Here is a 20,755-nt window from a genome sequence, read left to right as displayed (position 1 = left end):
TTGTGTGCTCACTATCCTTGAGCCTCAAAAACAAGATGCACCTCCCGCCCCAGTACCGACAAGAGAGAAAGGGTTAATAGGTGCTCATTTAAGGAATGTAATTCATTCTGTTCCTGCTTATCTGACTGTGCGCTCCATAGCTTTGCATATCTTTGAATTTATTACAGACCTTTAGTGACACAGCTTGTGGGAGCCTGAACCATTGCTCCATTCATGGCGTGTGGGCCTTTTGTCCTTCAAATGCCAAACACCGTATTACGGCTCTGTCAAGTAGTCCAGAACATGAATGACAACAAGGTGATAAAGTTAGACAAGATTAAAAAGAGAATCTGGGATGTTAAATATCACTCAGTAAATATAGAAATAATTGGAACAGAATATCTGCCCTACATTTTTTTGCTGTTGTAGCCTGGCATACATAAAAATGATACATCAAAACACAAGGATGCTTCTCCTTAAATGGGTTTTAATCTGACTGCTGTTTTTGTGACAGTGACAGCAATCGATGGGAGCAAAATAAAGAAATTAACTAAAATATAATGTAGTGTACTACAATACAAACAAGAATATATATAACTGGAATACAGCAGTTGCTAAGGTTCAAGGAAGATAAAAAACATGTTAGCAAAACCACTTTAGCTAGGCTCAACAAAAACCATGTTTCTACCAAGTAATTCCTGGCTGCAGCAAGCACTACGCAAGGAGCAATCTCTCTACGCAGTAAAAAAAAACCTTTCTTCTGTTCGTGCTCATCACACCCGTCTTTATATCATGGGGGAGGACACCAGAGTGCCCAGAGGAAACCGTAATGCAAAGGGAGAGCATGCAAACTTCATACACACATGGAAATGGTGGGAATTAAACACTCACTCCAAAACAAATATGCTTATATTACATATTTCTGATGAGGGAAATGAATAGTGTTGACCAGGTGTTCTTTCAAAATGAAATAAACAATGTTAATACCAAATGTGCTAATAATGTACTGTTTCATCATGGGAAAATCTCAAATGTTCAACAGCGGAAAAGCTGTATACTTCTCAGTTTTTACGCATGGCTTGCCTGAGCTGCTCTTCTATCAGTGCACCACTGTGTGACACAAAGCTGCGCATATGCCGGCAAGGCATATGGTGCACCTACTGCTGACAACATAATTTCGAATTTTGTATGTATGATTACTTTTGTAAAATAATTTGATGCGTAATATCAGTTGTCAAATATTATGTGTCTTTGCCTTGTGTTAATATGAGTCATGCTTGTACATGTACTTTACAAGATGAACAATCGTTAACATTCCATGCTTTGTACAGATATCCCTTGTGCTACTAATACAGCCTGTCCTTACTTATACAGACATTTTGGAGGATGGGGAGGGGGAATCTGTATAAATTGTGACTTTTATGAATATTTGAAAGGGTGAGGTCATGATCATGATGGAAAATGTGCAGTTTTTATACTCCATTGATCCTCCAAGAGATATTCATCGATACTCCAAGTGTTTAAAGATATAAAGAAATTAAATGGGTCATTCTGTATCAGCATTTCAAAATACTAGATATTTTAATGTATATATGATCAAGCAATCATGTTTGTAAACTCAAATGGATAGATTTTTCTAGAATGTGTTTGAATTTACAGCACAATCATTTTGAAAAGCTATCAAGGGTTGTCGGGTTAGCCATGGTGGCTCTGAAACCTATCCCATGAGTCCTGTGGTTGTGTGGTGGAAAAACATCCTGGATGGGACAAGATTTTGAAGTTAAAGATAAGGTTTAAAGAAATGTGAGTATTTCAATGATGCCAAAAATGCATTGCTTTACACTTTGCTGTCTGGCCTTAAAGTTGCCGTCATAAAGCAGTCAGTGAGAGGTGTAGTAAAACCTTCTCTGGTTCATAGTTTAGTGCATAGTTTAGTCACTTTCTGGCTCAGTGAGCTGTGGGTTCAGCTATCTCCATGGTGTTTACATTTGGTGTTATAATTTCCTGCCTGACCACACACAGTGCCTGGTCAACTATTCCCCCATCGTTTTCCCCATTCAGTCTTTTTCAGGTAAATGCATTTATTCTCTTAATACCTCAAACCCCTTCCTCCATAAAATGATTTAAGTCATGAACATTTTAAAGTCATGAACCCTCTATAATTAGTAAAACAGCAAGATACCATGTACAATTGAATGTACATTTCCTCACACATTGCACATTGTTACATACAATATAATGATTTGTCCATTTCTATCTACACAGGTCACTCAGTTGCTTGTTCATTTTGAGACTGGACTATTGCGACTCGCTCCTGGCAGGTCTACCTCTGAGCATTACTCTGCCTCTGCAAATGATCCAGAATGATGCTGTGTGAATTGTTTTCAACCTTGCTAAGTTTTCCCACACCACCCCATTGCTATGTTCTCTCCATTGACTTCCATTGACAAAAAAATGGACCAGCATCCACTTCAAAGCATTTATCACACCCTGCAGTGCACCTTGCTCCCTCTGATCCTCAAGCACTGCTAAACAGGTCTGTCTACAAGGACTATATGCTCTAAGACATTTCTCTGTTCTGGTAAGTGGTGGAATGAACGTCCTCTAGATGTACGAACAGCTGAGTCAATTTCTGTCTTCCAGTGACATCTAAAACCTGCTTCTTTTTGAAATATTTAAATTATTATTTAATTATCAATTAAAAAATATAAAAATATATGGTATTTTCTTGCTTTATTTAGTTTTAGACTCTTGGTATTCTTAGTTCATGACATAGAGAACCAGCATTAATGTGTTCAGTTATAGGGATTTGAGAGCACTTCTGTTCCTGGATAAACTCATCTGCCAAATGCCATAAACATACATTTAACTGTTTAAGAAAAAGTCGACATCATTTATAACTCTTATTTATTTAATAAGAATGATAATTAGAATGATCAATTACCTGACATATGCTGTATACTAATTGTGCCAACGTATATCTGATCTATGTCCTGTTGAATTCAGCATATGCTGAATAAATAATAAAAATCAGTTTGAAGCAACACATTGAGCTGAATAAAAATGAAATATGCTGCATGCTTTGTTTCATATGCTGAATATTTACAGAGCTGCTATTTTTAATGTAGATATGCATGGAAGGATATCTCGGATGTTTAGCTATTTCCCTGTTAACCTTTCCTCTCAGATATGCTGGCCTTCCCATGAGAGGCTAAACCATTTCAAAAGGAAATAGACCTTCAGTTAGACATCACAACACTTTTCCCACTTCTATAGAGTCTATTGCGCACATACTAATGCTGGTCATAAATCTTCTGAGATTGTTAAAGGTGATAATCTCTGGTGCACTCTGAATGGGATTTATAATTTACAAGCGCTGAGAGGTGAATGAAAACAGTGAACACAATGGGAAGGCGATGGAGGGTGAAAACGAGTCTGTAATTACTTCTCTTTCCTCCCACAGCATTTGCTCCCCCAGACATCAATTATGCCAGCTAAGCATCAACTTTCATTTAGTGCTTGTTGTGCAAGAAGTAGAATGTTGGACAGAACTGGACATTATTTTGCAGCAAATCCTTGTCAGACTAAAATGATAACATGGAAAGATTGGAAAGGCGCTCAGCAAGCCAAAGGAAACTATGTATTTATGTAGTATTTATTCTACACTTACAGCAGGTACTGCAAGACCTAAATAAATGGTTATATCTTCTTATATATTTTAATATCATATAAAGAAAATTAAACATTTGAAAGTCAAAGTGATAGAGAGAAGTTTCCTTTTTGTTAATTGTCCCTTATGGGTCGACTGCCAGTTCCCACTCACCAACCAGCTCTCCCTTAGCACATGACAGTCACCAATTGGGGAGGATGAAGGCTAGCACATGCTTCATCCGAAACACCTAAAACCAGCCAGTGCATTTTTTTCAAGTTACGCTTCGACTCATGCTGCATCAAAGGGTGACAAACATATGCTGCTAAGAATATAATCAAACTACTTAGATTAATGTCAGCATTCAATAATCAATTTATTTAATTTTACCTAAAAAAACATTGGAATAGCAACATCAGTTCTTTTGTTTGGACTTCAAAAAAATCTGAATCTCAGCTTTTATTTCCTGATATTTAAAGCTAGATGTGTACATGCCAGAACCTGCCAACCTTTGGTGGCAGACCATTTCATTTTTAGGTGAGCAAAAACATAGAAAGGGAAAGATGGAAAGTAAATAAAAGTAAACAACACATATAAGGTTCCCTATTGCAGTAACTGCTTCAAGCTGGAAGCCACTGAATCTTTTGCATCCTTCATTTGTGATGCTATCGCAGGCCAGTCTAAAATCTTCCACTTTTTTCCCCGGATAGAGTCATTTGTTGTGTTGTCATTGTATTTTGGGTCATTGTCTGGGTGCATGATGAAATTCCTCTCAATTAGATTAGATGTATTTCTCTGTAAATTGGCAGACAGATTGTTTCTGTAGATGTCTGAATTCATTCTGCTGCTACCATCATGAGTTACATAATCAATAAAGATAAGTGAGCCTGTTCCAGCAGCAGCCATGAAGCCCAACCATGAAAATACCTTCACTGTGCTTTACTAATAGGCTCATATGTTTTGGATCATGAGCAGATCCATGCTTTCTCTAATCATTGGTCACTTTGTTGGAAATTATTCTTGGTTCCAGAACTTTTGTGCTTCATCTCTAATATATATTGTGATTTCCTAAATGCCGTAAATGTAAATGTAAATTTCCATTACGGTCTTCTGATTCTTATTTTTGATGAGTGGATTGCATCTTGTGACACGGCCTCAAAATTTTCTCTCAAAATCTTCTTCAAAAAATTGTGATACCTACACTTCTGCTCTGTATACAGTAGGTTGTTGGTAATGTCACTCACTCTTATTTTTGGATTTTTTTCATAGCTCTCACAATGTTTCTATCAACTACTGTTGCCTTAATATTCACTGTCTTGTTGTTAGTGCACTGGCAAACTCTTTATTTTTCAGGACACTAGGTCTGATTTTCCTGTTGTTTTCAGCTTAAAAATGACTTTCCAAAGAAGTGCATTGCCTATCTGCAGGCTTCAATACAATAGATGAAGAGAGAGAGCACTGGCCATGTAATTTTGCATGACAACAAAACAAAAATCTTCTACAGTTATGAAGTACCTGAAGGCTACTGATTGCAGGTGCAACGTTATGACCTTTATAAAGAGCTTCTGCAGCTTTCCAATGACACCAGACCCACTCATTATATTTCAATCAATCATTTTTGAGTCCCCAGGATGGAGACTGTGTTTATTAAATCAATCACATTTTAAACTCTGTCTTCAGATCATACACTGTGGAACGGAGCAGCCTAATGTTAATGTCCTAATTAACATCATCCATTAATTAATTAATTCATCCAGTCCTGCAATCCTACCACCTGCCCAATGGATCCACTCCCTACCACTATGCTCCAGACCATCTCACAAGACCTCTTGCCCTTCATTTCCACTATCGTCAATAGATCCATAGCATCTGGTCAGGTACCAACTACTTTCAAGAGAGCAAGGGTTATTCCCATCCTAAAGAAACCTGCTCTGGATCCATCAAACATCAGTAACTACAGACCGGTATCACTTCTCTCATTTCTTTCAAAAATTCTTGAACGCATTGTCTATAATCAACTGTCTGTTTAACTCTCACAGAACAACCTCCAAGATCCCAAACAGTCTGGCTATAAAGCAGCTCACTCTACAGAGACAGCCCTTTTGGATGTCTCTGAGAAGCTACATACTGCTAGATCAGCCAAACTGTTATCTGTCCTTATCCTCCTTGACCTTTCAGCAGCGTTTGATACAGTCAACAACAAGACTCTCTTATCCACCCTCAAGAGTCTTGGGATTTGCGGATCAGCTTGGGAATGGTTTGCCTCCTACCTGGAAGGACGCTCATATCAGGTAACATGAAGGGGAGTGGCATCTACTCCACGCAGACTCTCCACTGGCGTCCCACAGGGCTCAGTACTTGGTCCTCTTCTTTTCTCCCTGTATACTCACTCTCTTGGGGAAGTTATTTCATCACATGGGTTCTCTTACCACTGCTATGCTGATGATACACAACTTATCTTCTCTTTCCCACCCTCACATGCCACAGCTTCTAACCGGATCTCAGCATGTCTGGCAGAAATTTCATCATGGATGACTGCTCATCAGTTAAAGCTCAATCCTAGCAAAACTGAACTGCTGTTCATCCCAGGTGATTCATCTCCAGGTCATGATCTTGCCATATACAACGATCTGATCTCCCCTTCAGCAACAGCTCGCAACCTTGGGGTAACCATGGACAATCAACTGTTCTTTTCCTCTCATGTTGCTAATGTGACTCGCTCATGTCGGTTTCTTCTCTACAACATTAGAAGGATTCGGCCATTTTTGTCCACACAGACTGCTCAGGTACTTGTTCAGTCTCTTGTCATTTCTAGACTGGATTACTGCAATGCACTGCTGGCAGGTCTACCTATGAACACAATCCGTCCTCTGCAAATGATCCAAAATGCAGCTGCCCGGCTTGTTTTCAACCTGCCAAAGTTCTCGCATACCACCCCGCTGCTGCGATCCCTCCACTGGCTTCCGGTAGCTGCACGCATCCGATTCAAAACACTGATGCTGGCCCACAAAGGCAAAAATGGACCAGCTCCCTTTTACCTCAAAGCCCTCATCATTCCTCGCACTGCACCCCGCAACCTCCGATCTACCAGCACTGCTCGACTGGTTCCACCATCTCTCAGGGTAAGAGGCAACTATACTACAAAACTCTTCTCTGTTCTTCTCTGTTCTAGTTGGGAATCCCTGAATAAAAAAAATAAGCAATGTCCAGGTAAATTAAATATGTGCAATCCTAAATTAAATATAAATAATCCATTGCACATGAAAAATTGTACTTAATTTATTTTTTCTGTTGACTGCAGGTCAAGCAGTATGATTCATGGCAGTCAGACAAGATGACAGCTTTAGTTAAGATTAGGGGAAAAAGTGTTATTTTCATAGTTATTTTTGGCTTGTGGAAAGAAGAACAAGATTTTTTCAGATAACATTTGTACCATTTCAGCTTTATTATAAATTATATATAAATTGATGAATGTTAGTTTCATCATGTATCATCACAACATCTGACACAAGCCAGCACAAGGAGAGGAGAAACCCAGCAAATTCTCTGTTGATCTTAGACATCAGGTAATCCTGATTTTTACTAAGGGTTTGTCATTGATAAACCATGAAGACATCAATCTGAAAACATTTTAGCACATATTAGACAGCTTGAAAAAATCAAGTGAAGTCTCTGAAGGGCTGAGACTCTCATTACCTTAAAGCTCTAGAAATGCCCCTGGTGCTGTCCAGAAAAATCAATAATGAATCACAGCTCCTGGGGGCACTCGGGTGATTTCAGCCTTTATTTCAACAGAGTAGACAGAGATCTTTCTCCACAAGTGTGTATTGGTGTGATTTGGGAGAAACTCTCTCTTATTTTATTTTTTTCCTTTTAGCTCTCCCGAACATAGAAGGCTTTATTTAGAAAGTAAATTGCTGTGAGAAGGCAGGGCCAAAGGGCAATTGGAATTTGGGTGTTACCATTAACACAGGAAAATAGAAAACCACACACATGAAGCGAGACAGTGACAGCAAGAGCGAGAGAAAGAGAGAGAGGGAGAAAGAGAGGGGGGAGAGAGTGAGGGGTAGAGAGAGTGAGGGGGAGAGAGGGGGGAGGGAGAGAGGGAGAGAGAAAGGGGGGGGCACAAAACATATTCTGACTAAATGTATGTTTTGAGATCTTTTATTAGTTCAATATATTCATTTGTCATTTACTGAATAGATGAAGATAGATAAATCTTTACTAAATCAACTAAAAAAATCCAACATCATTCTAGATATTGCCTGAAGAAGAAGGCATTTAGTGCTTTTAGGTCTTTTATACCACTTATTATACACATTTTTACATCTGAGGGATGGGACGTCAGTCTCCCTGATATTAAGTTAACTGTGCTAGTGTGTAATTTTTAACCATGTTTTTTTTTTAATATCTGCAATGAAAAGTGAAGCTTTGATTTCTTCCTGCAAATAGAAGCCAGTGTGGGATCTCAGCGAGTACTTCAGGGGTTATGAAGAAGATGAGAGTACTTCAGGAGGTTAAGGACCAAACAAGCAGAAAAATTGTGGATCCTTTGTAGAGTAGATAATACATACAGAATAAAGTAAAACAAGGGTGATGGAAGTCATCCAGAAATAATTAGTGCAGATCCTGTAGTCAGAAAATGCTGTATTGTTCTCTTTTCATGGAGAAGAATTCTGAAGATTTTTTTTTTGTTTATGTGAGTGATCAAATGTCTAAAGCAAAAATTCACATTAAGCAAACATTTCTGTTGACTGAGACTTGTAAAAAAAAAAAGACAGGGGACAGAAGAGCCAGAAGTCTGTTTTCCTAATAGGCCTCTTGCATATACTTCTCAATGTAACAACAGAAATACCAAAGATACAGAAGTTTAAACTGTTAATCACACACACTTATACAGTCCTTCATTGTATATAGAAGGAGTAGCTCTTAAGAGTACTTGGATCATCACAACAGTATGTAACCTTGAAAACAAGTGAGGCAAAACCCATATGAGCTGGCTGTAGTGGTACAGATCAATGTAGAGTTAAATATAATCACTCAACCTTCTCCAGCTTGATGAATCAAGTGTTTACAAGCACATCAGTAGAGACACACAATTAAGTGCTGCAAACACAATCATGACAAAGGCGGACACACAAACACATACAACATGTAATTATACTCCATATGCTCAAATGGAATTGCTCTCTTCATGTGGCCTTACAGATTTGATTAGTGACTATGACTTCAGTTGATTTTTGCTACTTTAAATATTGATTGCATCTTTAGCTTCCGATGTTAACAATTCTGATTTTGTCCAAAATGATCAATCTCTGTAGTTACAATGCAAAGTAAAACCTGGGTGAAAATAATTATTTTATTGCATATTGTACCTCTCCAGTAGATATGTGCACAAAAAAACTCAGGACCTGCAGACATTTCATTTACCGTCATGTTCACATCCTACATTCTTCTCAGCGTTCCTAATTTAGTTCCACACACATGACTTACCTAAAAACTGTGAACAATAGGAAGTTGTTTTAATAGGCAAATAATCAAACTACTGTAGTGTCTCCCTGTGGCTTAAAATGATAGTCTGCAAGACTGTGACTCTAATTTAGTGTAGATTTAGTGGGAAGACGATTACAGCCTCTGTGAAAATTGTGATAATGATGATTATAATAACTGGATGCATTGTGCAGAAGGATGTCAGAAAAATATGCAATTTTTTTTCAATCCAGTCCTAGCTAATGATGTCAAATAGTTCCATATGCTGAACCATATATTCAAAAAATAATAAAATAATGGTTTATTTGGATAGTAAAGATATGTCCGAGGAAACCTATGTGGATACAGGCTGAACATGAGAAACCTCATATAGACAGTAACAAAAGCTTGGGACTGAACGCCAGGTTGAAGCTACAGCATGAGATGCTTCACCACTCTGCCTCCCTAAATATTAGCACTTATTGAATACGTTTTTTTTTTTGTTTTTTGTTTTTTTTTATAAACACCTGCACATTCATGCAATTACACAATCAGCCAATCATTATACAGTCACACAATGCATACAATCATGCACATACTGTACACATCAAAAGCTCCAGTTCAAATTCAAATGAAACAGAATGGGGGAAAAATCTGACATAACACAGACAGTTTCAATGAGCATTTGTTGACAAGAATGGAACCTAGTGTAGTGCTTCATGGATCATCGTGCTACATGTTATGCTGTTCTGCTTAACACGATTGTAAAGTGTGGTTATTTTCAGTTACTATAGACTTCCTGTCAGCTCAAAGTCAAGCAATTCTTCCCTGACCTTTCTCATTCGCTTTCCACCTGCAGAAATATTGCTGTCTTGTTGCTTTTTACAGCTTTCTATTCTATAGAGATGGTTCTGATGTTTGATGAGAACATGAACTGGAGCTCTTGACCTGTATTCATATGATCCTATGCATTGCACAGTCGAAATAAATCAACAAATTCTAGCCAGATTGAGATCGTTGAGCTCTCATTTTCATCACTAATAAGCTTTTCAAAAATATGTATAATAAGCAACAAAACAAATTTTATGAAGTAATATAATAAATGATTGAAAGAAATCAGAATTATCAATCAGGATAATCAACCAGACCAGAATATTTGTGAAACTAAATGAAAGTGACCTGGGGCGTTTCGTGTGAGATTAATCACCAGGAGTCACATCACAACAACACAGTCTGAGCAGCTGGTGGTTGTTTTGCGTCTGGCAGCTGTTAAACGCCTTAAGACGTCATTTGCTAACCTTTTTCCAGCGGTCAACGTTGCATCAGACGAGACACAGTGGTGTTCATGACAACTGAGTTCTGGATAAGACACGTAGCAGGCTGCAGGTTAGAGAAAAAATAGCTCCAGTGCATGCTGCCTGTTGCTCTGTGTCTGCTTTATCCAGTTTTGTTCAATAAAAGTTAAATGAGGGATGGCTTATTGTTCTTCAGACATAACTAAAAGCAATCAAACAGCAAGTAAACACATAAGAAGTAAATGAAGCAGTCTAAACTGATACATCAAGGCTTGATTTGAAGAGTAGAGGTAACGTGTGTGTTTACTATGGCAAATGCAGAACATGATTGAGCTGCCACACTTCATCAAGAGCCTTCTCAATCACCACCCTGTTATCAGAGAGATATCATACGGCCTTTTTTATCTGGCCTGATCCTGTCAGGAAAGAATTGGGAAATTAATGTAATCCCTTGTGGAAATGCCATCTTTGTGCACCATTTTCTGGCAGATTCTGCAGCTCACATATGACATGAATGTTCTCAGAATTTAACATCATTTGATAAATAATTTGGCACTGCTAAAGCATGATATGGATTATTGTGCTGTATAAAAATCAACTAAAATACACAGCAATGCACAATAACACATAAACCTTCTATCTTCATTCATATGTATCTAAAGTTAACAGCAATATAATTAATAGGAAGGGCAGAAATTTTTGTATTGCCTTCTCTGTAAGTTGGTGTAACAAGGTGTTTCAAGAGTTACAAGAGTGAGAAATGTGGACCTGCTGGCCCATTCTGCCATTATTATACACCATTATTTTCCCTGAAGTTGCTGATGAATTCATCGCAGTTACTTTATAATATGCTTTTAGATGAATTACTCAAAAGTAAAAGAATTTAAAATAGTACCAATTGCCTCATATTTACCCCATGTGAATGAATTTGACAATAACATTTGACAATAACATTATTCTTATTTATATTACTATTAATCTGATTTGATATTTTTAATATTTTATGTGATTATTATATTAAATCTTTGCAGTTTATTTAGAACAGGAACACAACTTTACACTTGACACTAAGCTATAAGCTATGATTATTCAATTCAATTCATTCATTCATTCATTCATTTTCTACCGCTTATCCGAACTTCTCGGGTCACGGGAGCCTGTGCTTATCTCAGGCGTCATCGGGCACCAAGGCAGGATACACCCTGGACGGAGTGCCAACCCATCGCAAGGCACACACACACGCTCATTCACTCACACACTACGGACAATTTTCCAGAGATGCCAATCAACCTACCATGCATGTCTTTGGAGAAGGGGAGGAAACCGGAGTACCCAGAGGCACGGGGAGAACATGCAAACTCCACACACACAAGGCGGGAATCGAACCCCCAACCCTGGAGTTGTGAGGCAAACATGCTAACCACTAAGCCACCGTGCCCCCTCAATTCAATTCAATTCAATTCAAATGTATTTGTATATCAATGAACATAGTCTCAAAGCAGCTTTACAGATCATTCATTCATTCATTCATTCATTCATTTTCTACCGCTTATCCAAACTACTCGGGTCACGGGGAGCCTGTGCCTATCTCAAGCGTCATCGGGCATCAAGGCAGGATACACCCTGGATGGAGTGCCAACCCATCGCAGGGCACACTCTCTCATTCACTCACGCAATTACACACTACGGACAATTTTCCAGAGATGCCAATCAACCTACCATGCATGTCGTTGGACCGGGGGAGGAAACCGGAGTACCCGGAGGAAACCCCCGAGGCACAGGGAGAACATACAAACTCCACACACACAAGACGGAGGTGAGAATCGAACCCCCAACCCTGGAGGTGTGAGGCAAACGTGCTAACCACTAAGCCACCGTGCCCCCCCCCCTTTACAGAACATAAGAAACATAATACAGAAGTTTAATATTATACAAAGATTAATATAAAACAAAAATTCAAAGATTAGTATTAGATTTATATTTAAATGTGATTGTATTTATCCCCAATGTGCAAGCCTGAGGTGACTGAGGCGATTGTGGCAAGGATGGAAGATGAATGAGGGAGAAACCTTGAGAAGAACCAGACTCAAAAGGGAACCCATCCTCATTTGGATGACACTGGAAGGTGTGACTGTAAATATACAGTCTGACAGTTGCGTATTGATGAGGAGGTTGTTGTCCGCATCTCGTCTTAGAATGTCCGAATACTTCATAAAGCAGAATCCAACTGGAGCTGGTACATCTCTTGATGCCTCAGGTTCCTCACATATTTGGCCTCAAATCAATGAAGATCTGAAATCTTCATGATACGGATTATTCTTTGCACAATAACCGCTGCTGTCCTCTATGCACTGATTAGCATCATAGGGTAAAAAAAATAAGAACATTTTTTAAGAACATGATGGCATGCTTTGAACAAATTATTGATTTTACAGTGTAGCAATTTATTTATGTTTACTATAGTTCAAAGTAATGGTTACATAAAAGCTTAATGTTAATATAAGCATACAAACTCAGATCCATCTACAAAACAAAAGCATGATAAATGATCTGGTGTGGATATGCAACAAAGCAGTATGGAAATTTCTGCAGTTGCTGAATTAGCATGTTGCACTGAAGCTGATAAAGAACGTGTTCAGAAAGATGTAGTATGATGCATTGACAGATAGCCATAACTGAGCAGTGAAAGCATTATTCAGAACAACCTTCAAAAGAGCTGTAATGAAGTGCAAGAAATGTTCTGCTTTTCTCATGTCCTTTTCTTCACCGTGTGATCCACTTAGGCTCATTGACAGCTACGGCTGATCAAATTTGAAATACGTACAATGGATTAGATAGGACGTCTTCAAAATCAGTCCTTGTTAATCTGATCAGCCAAATGTGGCCAGGAAGTGTAGTGACAGCTGCTAACCCCTTCACAAGCATCTTTTGAAAACAGGTCAGTTTCTGTGGTAGACAACATTTAGTCATTTCAGTATTCTTTAAAGTTTACAGGTGAAGTGAGATCTATATTCATCACACTTTCACTAAGATGTTCAGTAGAGTCTGTAACGTAGCTGTCTTAGAGTAAGTACAGCTTGGTTATGTGTACAAAATTAGTTGCATCTGTGGAAGCAAGCATTAAGCCATACTTCATCGTGACTTTGTGCTTATTAAATTTGCTGGAAATGAGTGACTGACTTATATTCAATACTTTCTCCTTTTCCCATAATAGAAATGCTAATTCCATAACAATACCTCTTTTCGAGGTGATATTACAGCCTTTGTTTCCCTGAGCCTGCATAAATGTTTTGATAATAGACTTTATGCTATATTCTGGACTTGTTGGTATGAGTTGTAACAGGGAGTTATGTAAGAGTATAATGTGTAAAGCTGCAGTGGATAAATACTGGTGGTATGCCTGATGTGTGATAATCACTTTTTTGCATATTGCCCAGTAACACAATTAGTTTTGACTAAATGTCACATTTATTCCCATAATTATCATTCTTGTCAATGTCATATGCAATTTTTCCTATGAAGATCAGTGCCTTTGGGTGTAAATGAATGATGCAGTAATTAGCAGGCAATTTTACATGATGCTAAATGACTTAATCAACATTCTTAACAGCATTAAGTAACAACGTAGTGGAGTAACACACCAAGATCTGGCACAAAAATGTATTCATTTTCGCTTGTCTTTTTCTCTAGTACATGTATTGTATAATATAATAGTACATGTACAGTGCCCAAGACTCATGATCCCAATAAATTGCAGAGCCAGATCAATTATGTAAAAATGGAAAATGAATGAAGCAGATAAACAAGAACCATGTTTGACCCTGTAATAGAAATCTATTGACATATGCAGGCAGGGATTTTAAATAAATCAACAACACATTAAAATTAGAAGCTCAATAAAAGTGTGTGAACTTCCAGTATGAAGGTCAGCAGCAGCAGAAACAAAAAAAATCCATATTTTACTGCTTTAGCTAAATACTGCTTTAATATCCCATGTAATATTTAATAACCCAGATTACACATCAAAAAATCTCTGAATTTATTTCATCTCAAACATGGTGGTTGAATCTTAAGATTGCAACATTTAAAATCACTTCTGATTAAAACAAGTGAACATTTCAAATGAAAAGAGAAAGGTAGACACACTCATGTAAGCTGTGCTATCCAATGGAGATGGACACAGACCATCTTCTTAGCTGGATATAGAGTGTGCAAGGACATTTCTCTTTGCTAACCCATTTCCCCAAAACTCCAATAACAAATAATTATTTTTGCTGACAGCCTGCCACCGTTCCTGATTTCCAGTGGACTTTACCAGATATTTCAATTCTGTTTGGATTAAGCAGCAGAGAAGATGAGGTCTATATCAATTTTCCAAATGAAAACACAGGGCCCTGTTTCCTAACTCCCCACCAAAGAATTATTCCCATCCATCTGTTTAGACAAGGTTGTCCAGTTTTGCCTGCAAAGGTGACTGAAAGAAAACAAATCCCTCACTGCAAAGCATGGCAATAAAAACATAATGCTGATTCTGGCCAAGGGTAACGCAATTTCTTAAATTAAATCAAGGAAATGAATCATATACGTCTATGTCAGTACACTTAAGAATACACACCAGTTCAGTTGTAAGAGAAGCTCAACATTTTGAGTAAAGCAGCAGCATATAACTGCTGATGAGTTATTGATGATGTGATTTTGTTTTATAATGGCTCTTTTATATTCCCTTGCATGTGTGGACTACTAAATACAGCAATGGTAATGCTGACTTGTAAATACAACAGCTTATAGAATAGAAGCGGGAGCGGGAGGGCACTGAGAGGAATTGTTACAGAGTGCCCTCCAGTGGAAAGACATCATAAACACCAGGAAAAAAGCATAGTTTAAAATGACTATTTTGATATTGAGTTAATATCCGTAATTTCCATAATTATTTCTGTAATATCAAATGCTTGGATTGTGACAGATTATACCTAATGATTACCAAAGGGAAAGCAAAGAGTTTTTTTTTTAATTCTTGAATTTACTCTAAACAGGTTCCAGCATTTCTGTTATTATATTATGTTAAATTTCAATAAAATTTTATTTGTAAAGTGCTTTTAACCATGGGCATTGTCACAAAGCAGCTTTAAAGAAATAAACTATAAATTTATTAATCCCTAATTTGCAACCCAGAGGCAATGCCAGTAAGAAAAATCTCCTTGAGATAATAAAGTACAATTGTAAGAGGAATTTCATAAGACCTGCTCCAATGATGACTTAAAAGAGAACTTGCAAAGAATACCCCAGTGATCACTGGTGAAACGACCACATGTTAATCTATTCAGGCCCACCAGTGTCATGGAGTCTGGCTGTAGTTGAGCACCCTCTCTAGCTGCTCTCATGTAAACGCGGTCAAAACGCAACCGTGCAGAGAATGGTAGGTCCTTGTTATTATTATTGACAGTGTCCCAAGTGTACTTGCAGTCCTCAGGCTCTCCAAGCATCTCCCATACATCTGTAATATCATCAGGGAGACCTCCTAAATTCTTCACCTAATACACAAGACAACACATGCCACATGCCGGGGTTAGAGACATCAAGTTGTGAACATTAAACATACGGGAGGTTAAACAAAGGGGTTAGATATTATGCTATTGTTTTTATGCAAATGCAGTCTAAAAAGGAGACAACCAGTTGTGTCTGGTTGTCTCATTTTTACACTGCACGGACACACACACACCTCCCTGTCTCTCAAGTTGGTGTCTCCTCCAAATATGACCGTCTGGCTCTCTGGTGCCTCCCTCATCCTCTTCCAGACCCTGCGCATCTGGTTCATGCGCTCCTGTGAGCTGGTCTTGCAGCTCTCCAAGTGAGAGGTCATAAAACAAAGCTGATGGCCTGAGAAGTTTACCTGGGTACACACACATACACACACACATGAGGGCCATGTTGGGACCACAGCAGTGGTAAATAATTGTTCCACCTGTACCACTTTCTAAAAATAAAAATGTTTGCTTTAGACAGAAACAGCTTTCATAATAGCTTTTATTATCAATAATACAAACAAAATAATAAAGTACAGAATGGCATTAGCCAAATGTCAAAGTCCTGTTTTGTTTGTATATACAGAGTAAATCCACTCCAAACAAAATACCTTGTTAATACCTAAAATTAAATTCTTTGTGTCAACAAATCTTGTCATATACTATACATAATACATCTGCTCTAAATGTTAATGTAATAGAAAAGCATATATAATTTTGTCTCTGTAGAGCCCCTATGGTTCAACTATTCTATGATGATATACCAAGACACCCTCTTGTTGACAAGTTTGTACAATAACCACAAGCACACCAGTGGGATAAGAACTCAGCAGACTAATAACAATACATATAGTGCTACTGACGTTACTGTGATGACTAAATACATTTGCCCCTATATATCCCCATATATTACTGCACACAGTAATTGTACAGTCTTGTTGCCAAGGGAAAGTGATTAGTCACAGAGAAATCTCTACAATGTAATACATGACTAAGTTATGTAAACTTTTTTCTTCTCTTTTTTTTATCACAGATTGTCAGAATTTGGATTTTGAACTCAGGTTGAGAAGTTTTCAAATCCTTTGCATTCATTACTTCTATTTTTAGTTTACTCACATTTTAAAGCAGCAGGTGAGTTTTCATTTCTAAGTTTAACCATCACAAAATGTATTACACTGTAAGCTTTGCTAGATTCCATATTAGAAAAATGCATAAACAATATTTTCTTTCTATCTGTTCACAAAATCATTATTGCAGATTTTGCAGATTTTGTGTAATAAATCGTTCAAATGCCAAAACAACCCCCAAAATATGAATCCGTATAATTTGACATCTCATTATTTTTGTGGAATCATTCGCAAATACGGAAGAGTTGACAACAGGAGCACTACAGAGGCAGAACTATTTATTGTTTTAAAATTGGACTTTTCTAACAGTTTGAGGATTCTTTTACAAATTTTAGAAATACTAATGTGATTTGTTCTTAGAAAACATTCCATTTCACCTTTTAAACTGAAAACATTTTAGGATGAAATTACAAGTTAAGCACTTAATAATTACCTAGATCTTGGATCACACTCCCAACTGCCTTCTTTTTCTGTTTTACTGAATAATTCATTGATGTCACTGTATAATATGCTTTTAAACAAATAACTCTATATTAAGCAGAGACTGTAAGGGGTTACACCCACAGCCAAAAGACTTTTTTCTGACAGTTCTCACATACCAAAGTTGTACAAATGCACTAAAAAAGCATTTAGAAAAATGTCTCATGCCTCTTAAGACATTGTGTTTCAAACCCCAAAGAGTGCGACCTTATCAAATGGCTCAAGACAATAGATGTGAAACTGATATGCAGCATGTAAAAGATAACATATTGTATTGCTGGTAAAATAGCATAACTGAAAGCTCACCTCAGCCATTAACAGATTCCTTCCCATTTCTGTAGTGGGATACTTCACAATGTTGCTCTGAACTAATTCCATTCTGCATCTTCGAAGCAGTATTCCAGTAAAATAGCCATCATCACTGCCTAGAAAGAAAAATACCATAAAAGTCATGACTTTATCATATCATATACATTTCAAATAGAAGCCTTTATTTAATCACATATACATTACAGCATAGTGAAATTCTTTCTTTGTATGTCCTAACTCTGGAGGTTGGGGTCAGAGCGCAGGGTCAGTCATGATACAGCTCCCATGGAGCAAGGAGGGATAAGAGCCTTGCTCATATGCCCAACAGTGGCAGCTTGGCAGTGCTAGGACTTGAAACCCGATCCACAACCTAGTCTCAATCACTTGAGCCACCTTTCACAAATGCAACAAAGAGTCTCACCTGCCAAAAACTCATAATCTGTCATAATCTCTTTTAAAATCTTCATGTAAGGTGGCACAAGTTCTTGAAGTAGGACCACATCTGCACGGTACCTTAAAAACATGAAAAAGAAATCTGATGTAAGAGCATGTATCTGCAGCTATGTCATAATGCATACAGTAATCATTTAAGTATCTGAGACAAATATAAACAATACTCACTTTCCTAAATGCAACAACAGGCTTGGGATACGTTCTCTGAGGTCTTCAGGGTCTAAACCATCTATGTTCCAGGTGAGCACAGTGAGCTGCTCTGGGTTTCTGCACTGATCAGGAGAGCCATCCTGGTCTTCATTTACAGATGCCTGGCTTTCATACAACTGTTTATATGAGAGCCTGGCAGGTTGTGTTTGCGTTGATTTTGATTCGGAAGTCTGTGTGAGAATGTGCTCGAGTGGTATAGTTTGAGTAGCCTGGTCCTTGAATATGTTTTTAGGAGTTTCTGTCTGGGTTGACTGGTCACAGTTAGCTTGCAAGAATATGTGCTGTTTTTCTTTACCAGATGGTTCATGAGATGTGTCATGTTGTGTAACGATTTTGTCTGTTGACGCCCGTTCAGCACTTTGCTTATTTCTCACACGTTTTTTCTTCTTGACAGCTTTTCCTTGAGTTTGGCTAACTTCTGAAGTTTTATTGCTTTCTTTGTCGTCCCCTGTTGGACTTGCAAAACTTTAAAAAGATATAAGATATAAGAAATTGTGTATTCTACAATGTAAATTCTAGTTTTCTCCCTCATTTATAACAGTGTATTTCTGAGTTTTTATGAAATATCAGCCACGCTATGACAGAAGTAGCCATATTTCAAAAACTAATAACTAAGAACTTGTTCATAGGTAAAACAGTGGAAGCAAATCTGTATTGTACAAAGAACCAAAACCAAAAGTTTTCAAAACTTTTTGGGTCCTTACCTTTGTTCATGGTTTTGCTTGTCCGCCATTCTCAGATATAAGGATCGGTTCAAATATTCCTGGTTATGAGAAAAGAATACACAAATAAAACATCTAGTGATATGAGTATTCATTCATTCATTCATTCATTCATTTTCTACCGCTTATCCGAACTGTGCCTATCTCAGGCTTCATCGGGCATCAAGGCAGGATACACCCTGGACGAAGTTATGAGTATACATGTACAGTAAAATAGCATATTTAGGGCAGCTGATATAACTGTTATATCAGGGATAATGGCACAATCACTGTATTTAATAAAAGTATTTAATAGTATTAGAACAGCATAACCATCTCCCTTAGGATTCTGTTTCTGAGCATGGAATTTGGACACACCCACATTAAAGGGTTTATATAAAATTATAATCCTTTAAAAATAAAGAACATATTCGACTTGAATGAATACATTTCTGGCAGAAGCTCCACTAGGATACAGAACCGAAAACCTGTCACACTGACAGTGTGGAATTAACACTTATCTTGGGAATGTAAAGCGTTGTTTTGGACCTATATAATAGCAATTTAAATGATGTAAATAAAAACAACTACTGTTCTAAACATTAACGTCAATAAAAAATATATATCACACAAATATTAGTAGCTAGAAGTTAAAAAGAGTTTATTTACTATGTGTCTCAAACAAGGGCGTCGATTTGGGTAGGGACGGCAGCGACGTGTCCCTACCAATATCCAGGGAACACTCAATTGTCCCTAGCAATAATTCGACCAAGCCTATATATATACATAACCACTGATATCCGTCTGTGTCTTGTGCTTTTTTACTTATTTCATTTAACATTTATCCAGGAATCATTAAATAAGATGAAAATATTTTACAACGGCGTTCTGTAAAAAATAGACACAAAAGGTTAACAAATCTACCCACTGCAATGAATCCCGCCTCTGTAACTCACCTCTCTAAAAGGATTGGCCTTTGCCTTTTTTTGAGTCCCGCCTCTCTAACCCACGTCGCTGTTTGATTGGCTTTGTCTTTCTCGCTGTGTTGAGGTCGGCTGCAGTTATATTCCGTTGTATGAAGCAATATGCAAAGTGATTATACAGGCTATGTGAGGAAGAAAGTATTCTTATAACATATAACAACAGTTTTATGCACAAAATACGGGGAATGTTGTCCCCACCAATGTCAAATAAATTATGTCCCCACCAATGTCAAATAAATTATGTCCCCACCAATGTCAAAATCAAACTTTCGCCATTGGTCTCAAATGATTACGTTTATTTTGGGTAGAGATCTGTCTTACCTGATCTCACTGCAAAGCGCTGAGGGACTCTGTGTGTGTGTGTGTGTGTGTGTGTGTGTGTGTGTGTGTGTGTGTGTGTGTGTGTGTGTGTGTGTGTGTGTGTGTGTGTGTGTGTGTGTGTGTTGGGGACGGGTGATAATGTTGGTGGTATGTGTGAGCGAATCTTCGCTTTCTATTTCCTGAATCTAGGCGTAACTATGACTCATTATGTCAGGGCTTCTTGGTTTCGTTTCGAGTCTTTGGTAACAAGTGCTACA

At 37.7% G+C, this 20,755-nt stretch overlaps 1 protein-coding gene across 2 annotated transcripts; it reads right to left on the bottom strand.

Annotated features, from left to right (window-relative positions):
* Positions 1–14,407: 14,407 nt before the first annotated feature.
* On the bottom strand, positions 14,408–20,672 carry LOC113644790 (tyrosyl-DNA phosphodiesterase 2). 2 transcript variants are annotated; one of them, XM_027149894.2, is made up of 8 exons: positions 20,499–20,672; positions 20,151–20,249; positions 19,198–19,256; positions 18,452–18,958; positions 18,252–18,343; positions 17,828–17,946; positions 16,112–16,282; positions 14,408–15,923 (listed from the first exon to the last, which is right to left on the bottom strand). In XM_027149894.2, the coding sequence occupies exons 3-8, from the start codon at positions 19,224–19,226 to the stop codon at positions 15,624–15,626; spliced, it is 1,218 nt and encodes a 405-aa protein (XP_027005695.2). In that variant the 5' UTR covers positions 19,227–19,256; positions 20,151–20,249; positions 20,499–20,672; the 3' UTR covers positions 14,408–15,623. The 2 variants fall into 2 exon arrangements, with proteins under 2 accessions (XP_027005695.2, XP_027005696.2); XM_027149895.2 differs by lacking the exons at positions 20,151–20,249; positions 20,499–20,672 and adding an exon at positions 19,864–19,913.
* Between the last annotated feature and the right edge of the window lie 83 nt (positions 20,673–20,755).

This window comes from Tachysurus fulvidraco, chromosome 3, assembly GCF_022655615.1.
Source record: "Tachysurus fulvidraco isolate hzauxx_2018 chromosome 3, HZAU_PFXX_2.0, whole genome shotgun sequence".
In the NCBI taxonomy this organism is placed as follows: domain Eukaryota; kingdom Metazoa; phylum Chordata; class Actinopteri; order Siluriformes; family Bagridae; genus Tachysurus; species Tachysurus fulvidraco.
The sequence above is the reverse complement of the archived record's forward strand: the minus strand, read 5'-3'. Positions and strand labels throughout refer to the sequence as shown.

Excerpts from the sequence above, each read along its gene's own strand:
- LOC113644790 (XM_027149894.2), bottom strand. The coding sequence starts at position 19,226 with ATGGCGGACAAGCAAAACCATGAACAAAG. Across the intron at positions 18,959-19,197 it reads AAGCAAAACCATGAACAAAG|TTTTGCAAGTCCAACAGGGG; the intron begins GTAAGGACCCAA and ends ATCTTTTTAAAG. Across the intron at positions 17,947-18,251 it reads AGATTATGAGTTTTTGGCAG|GCAGTGATGATGGCTATTTT; the intron begins GTGAGACTCTTT and ends TTTTCTTTCTAG.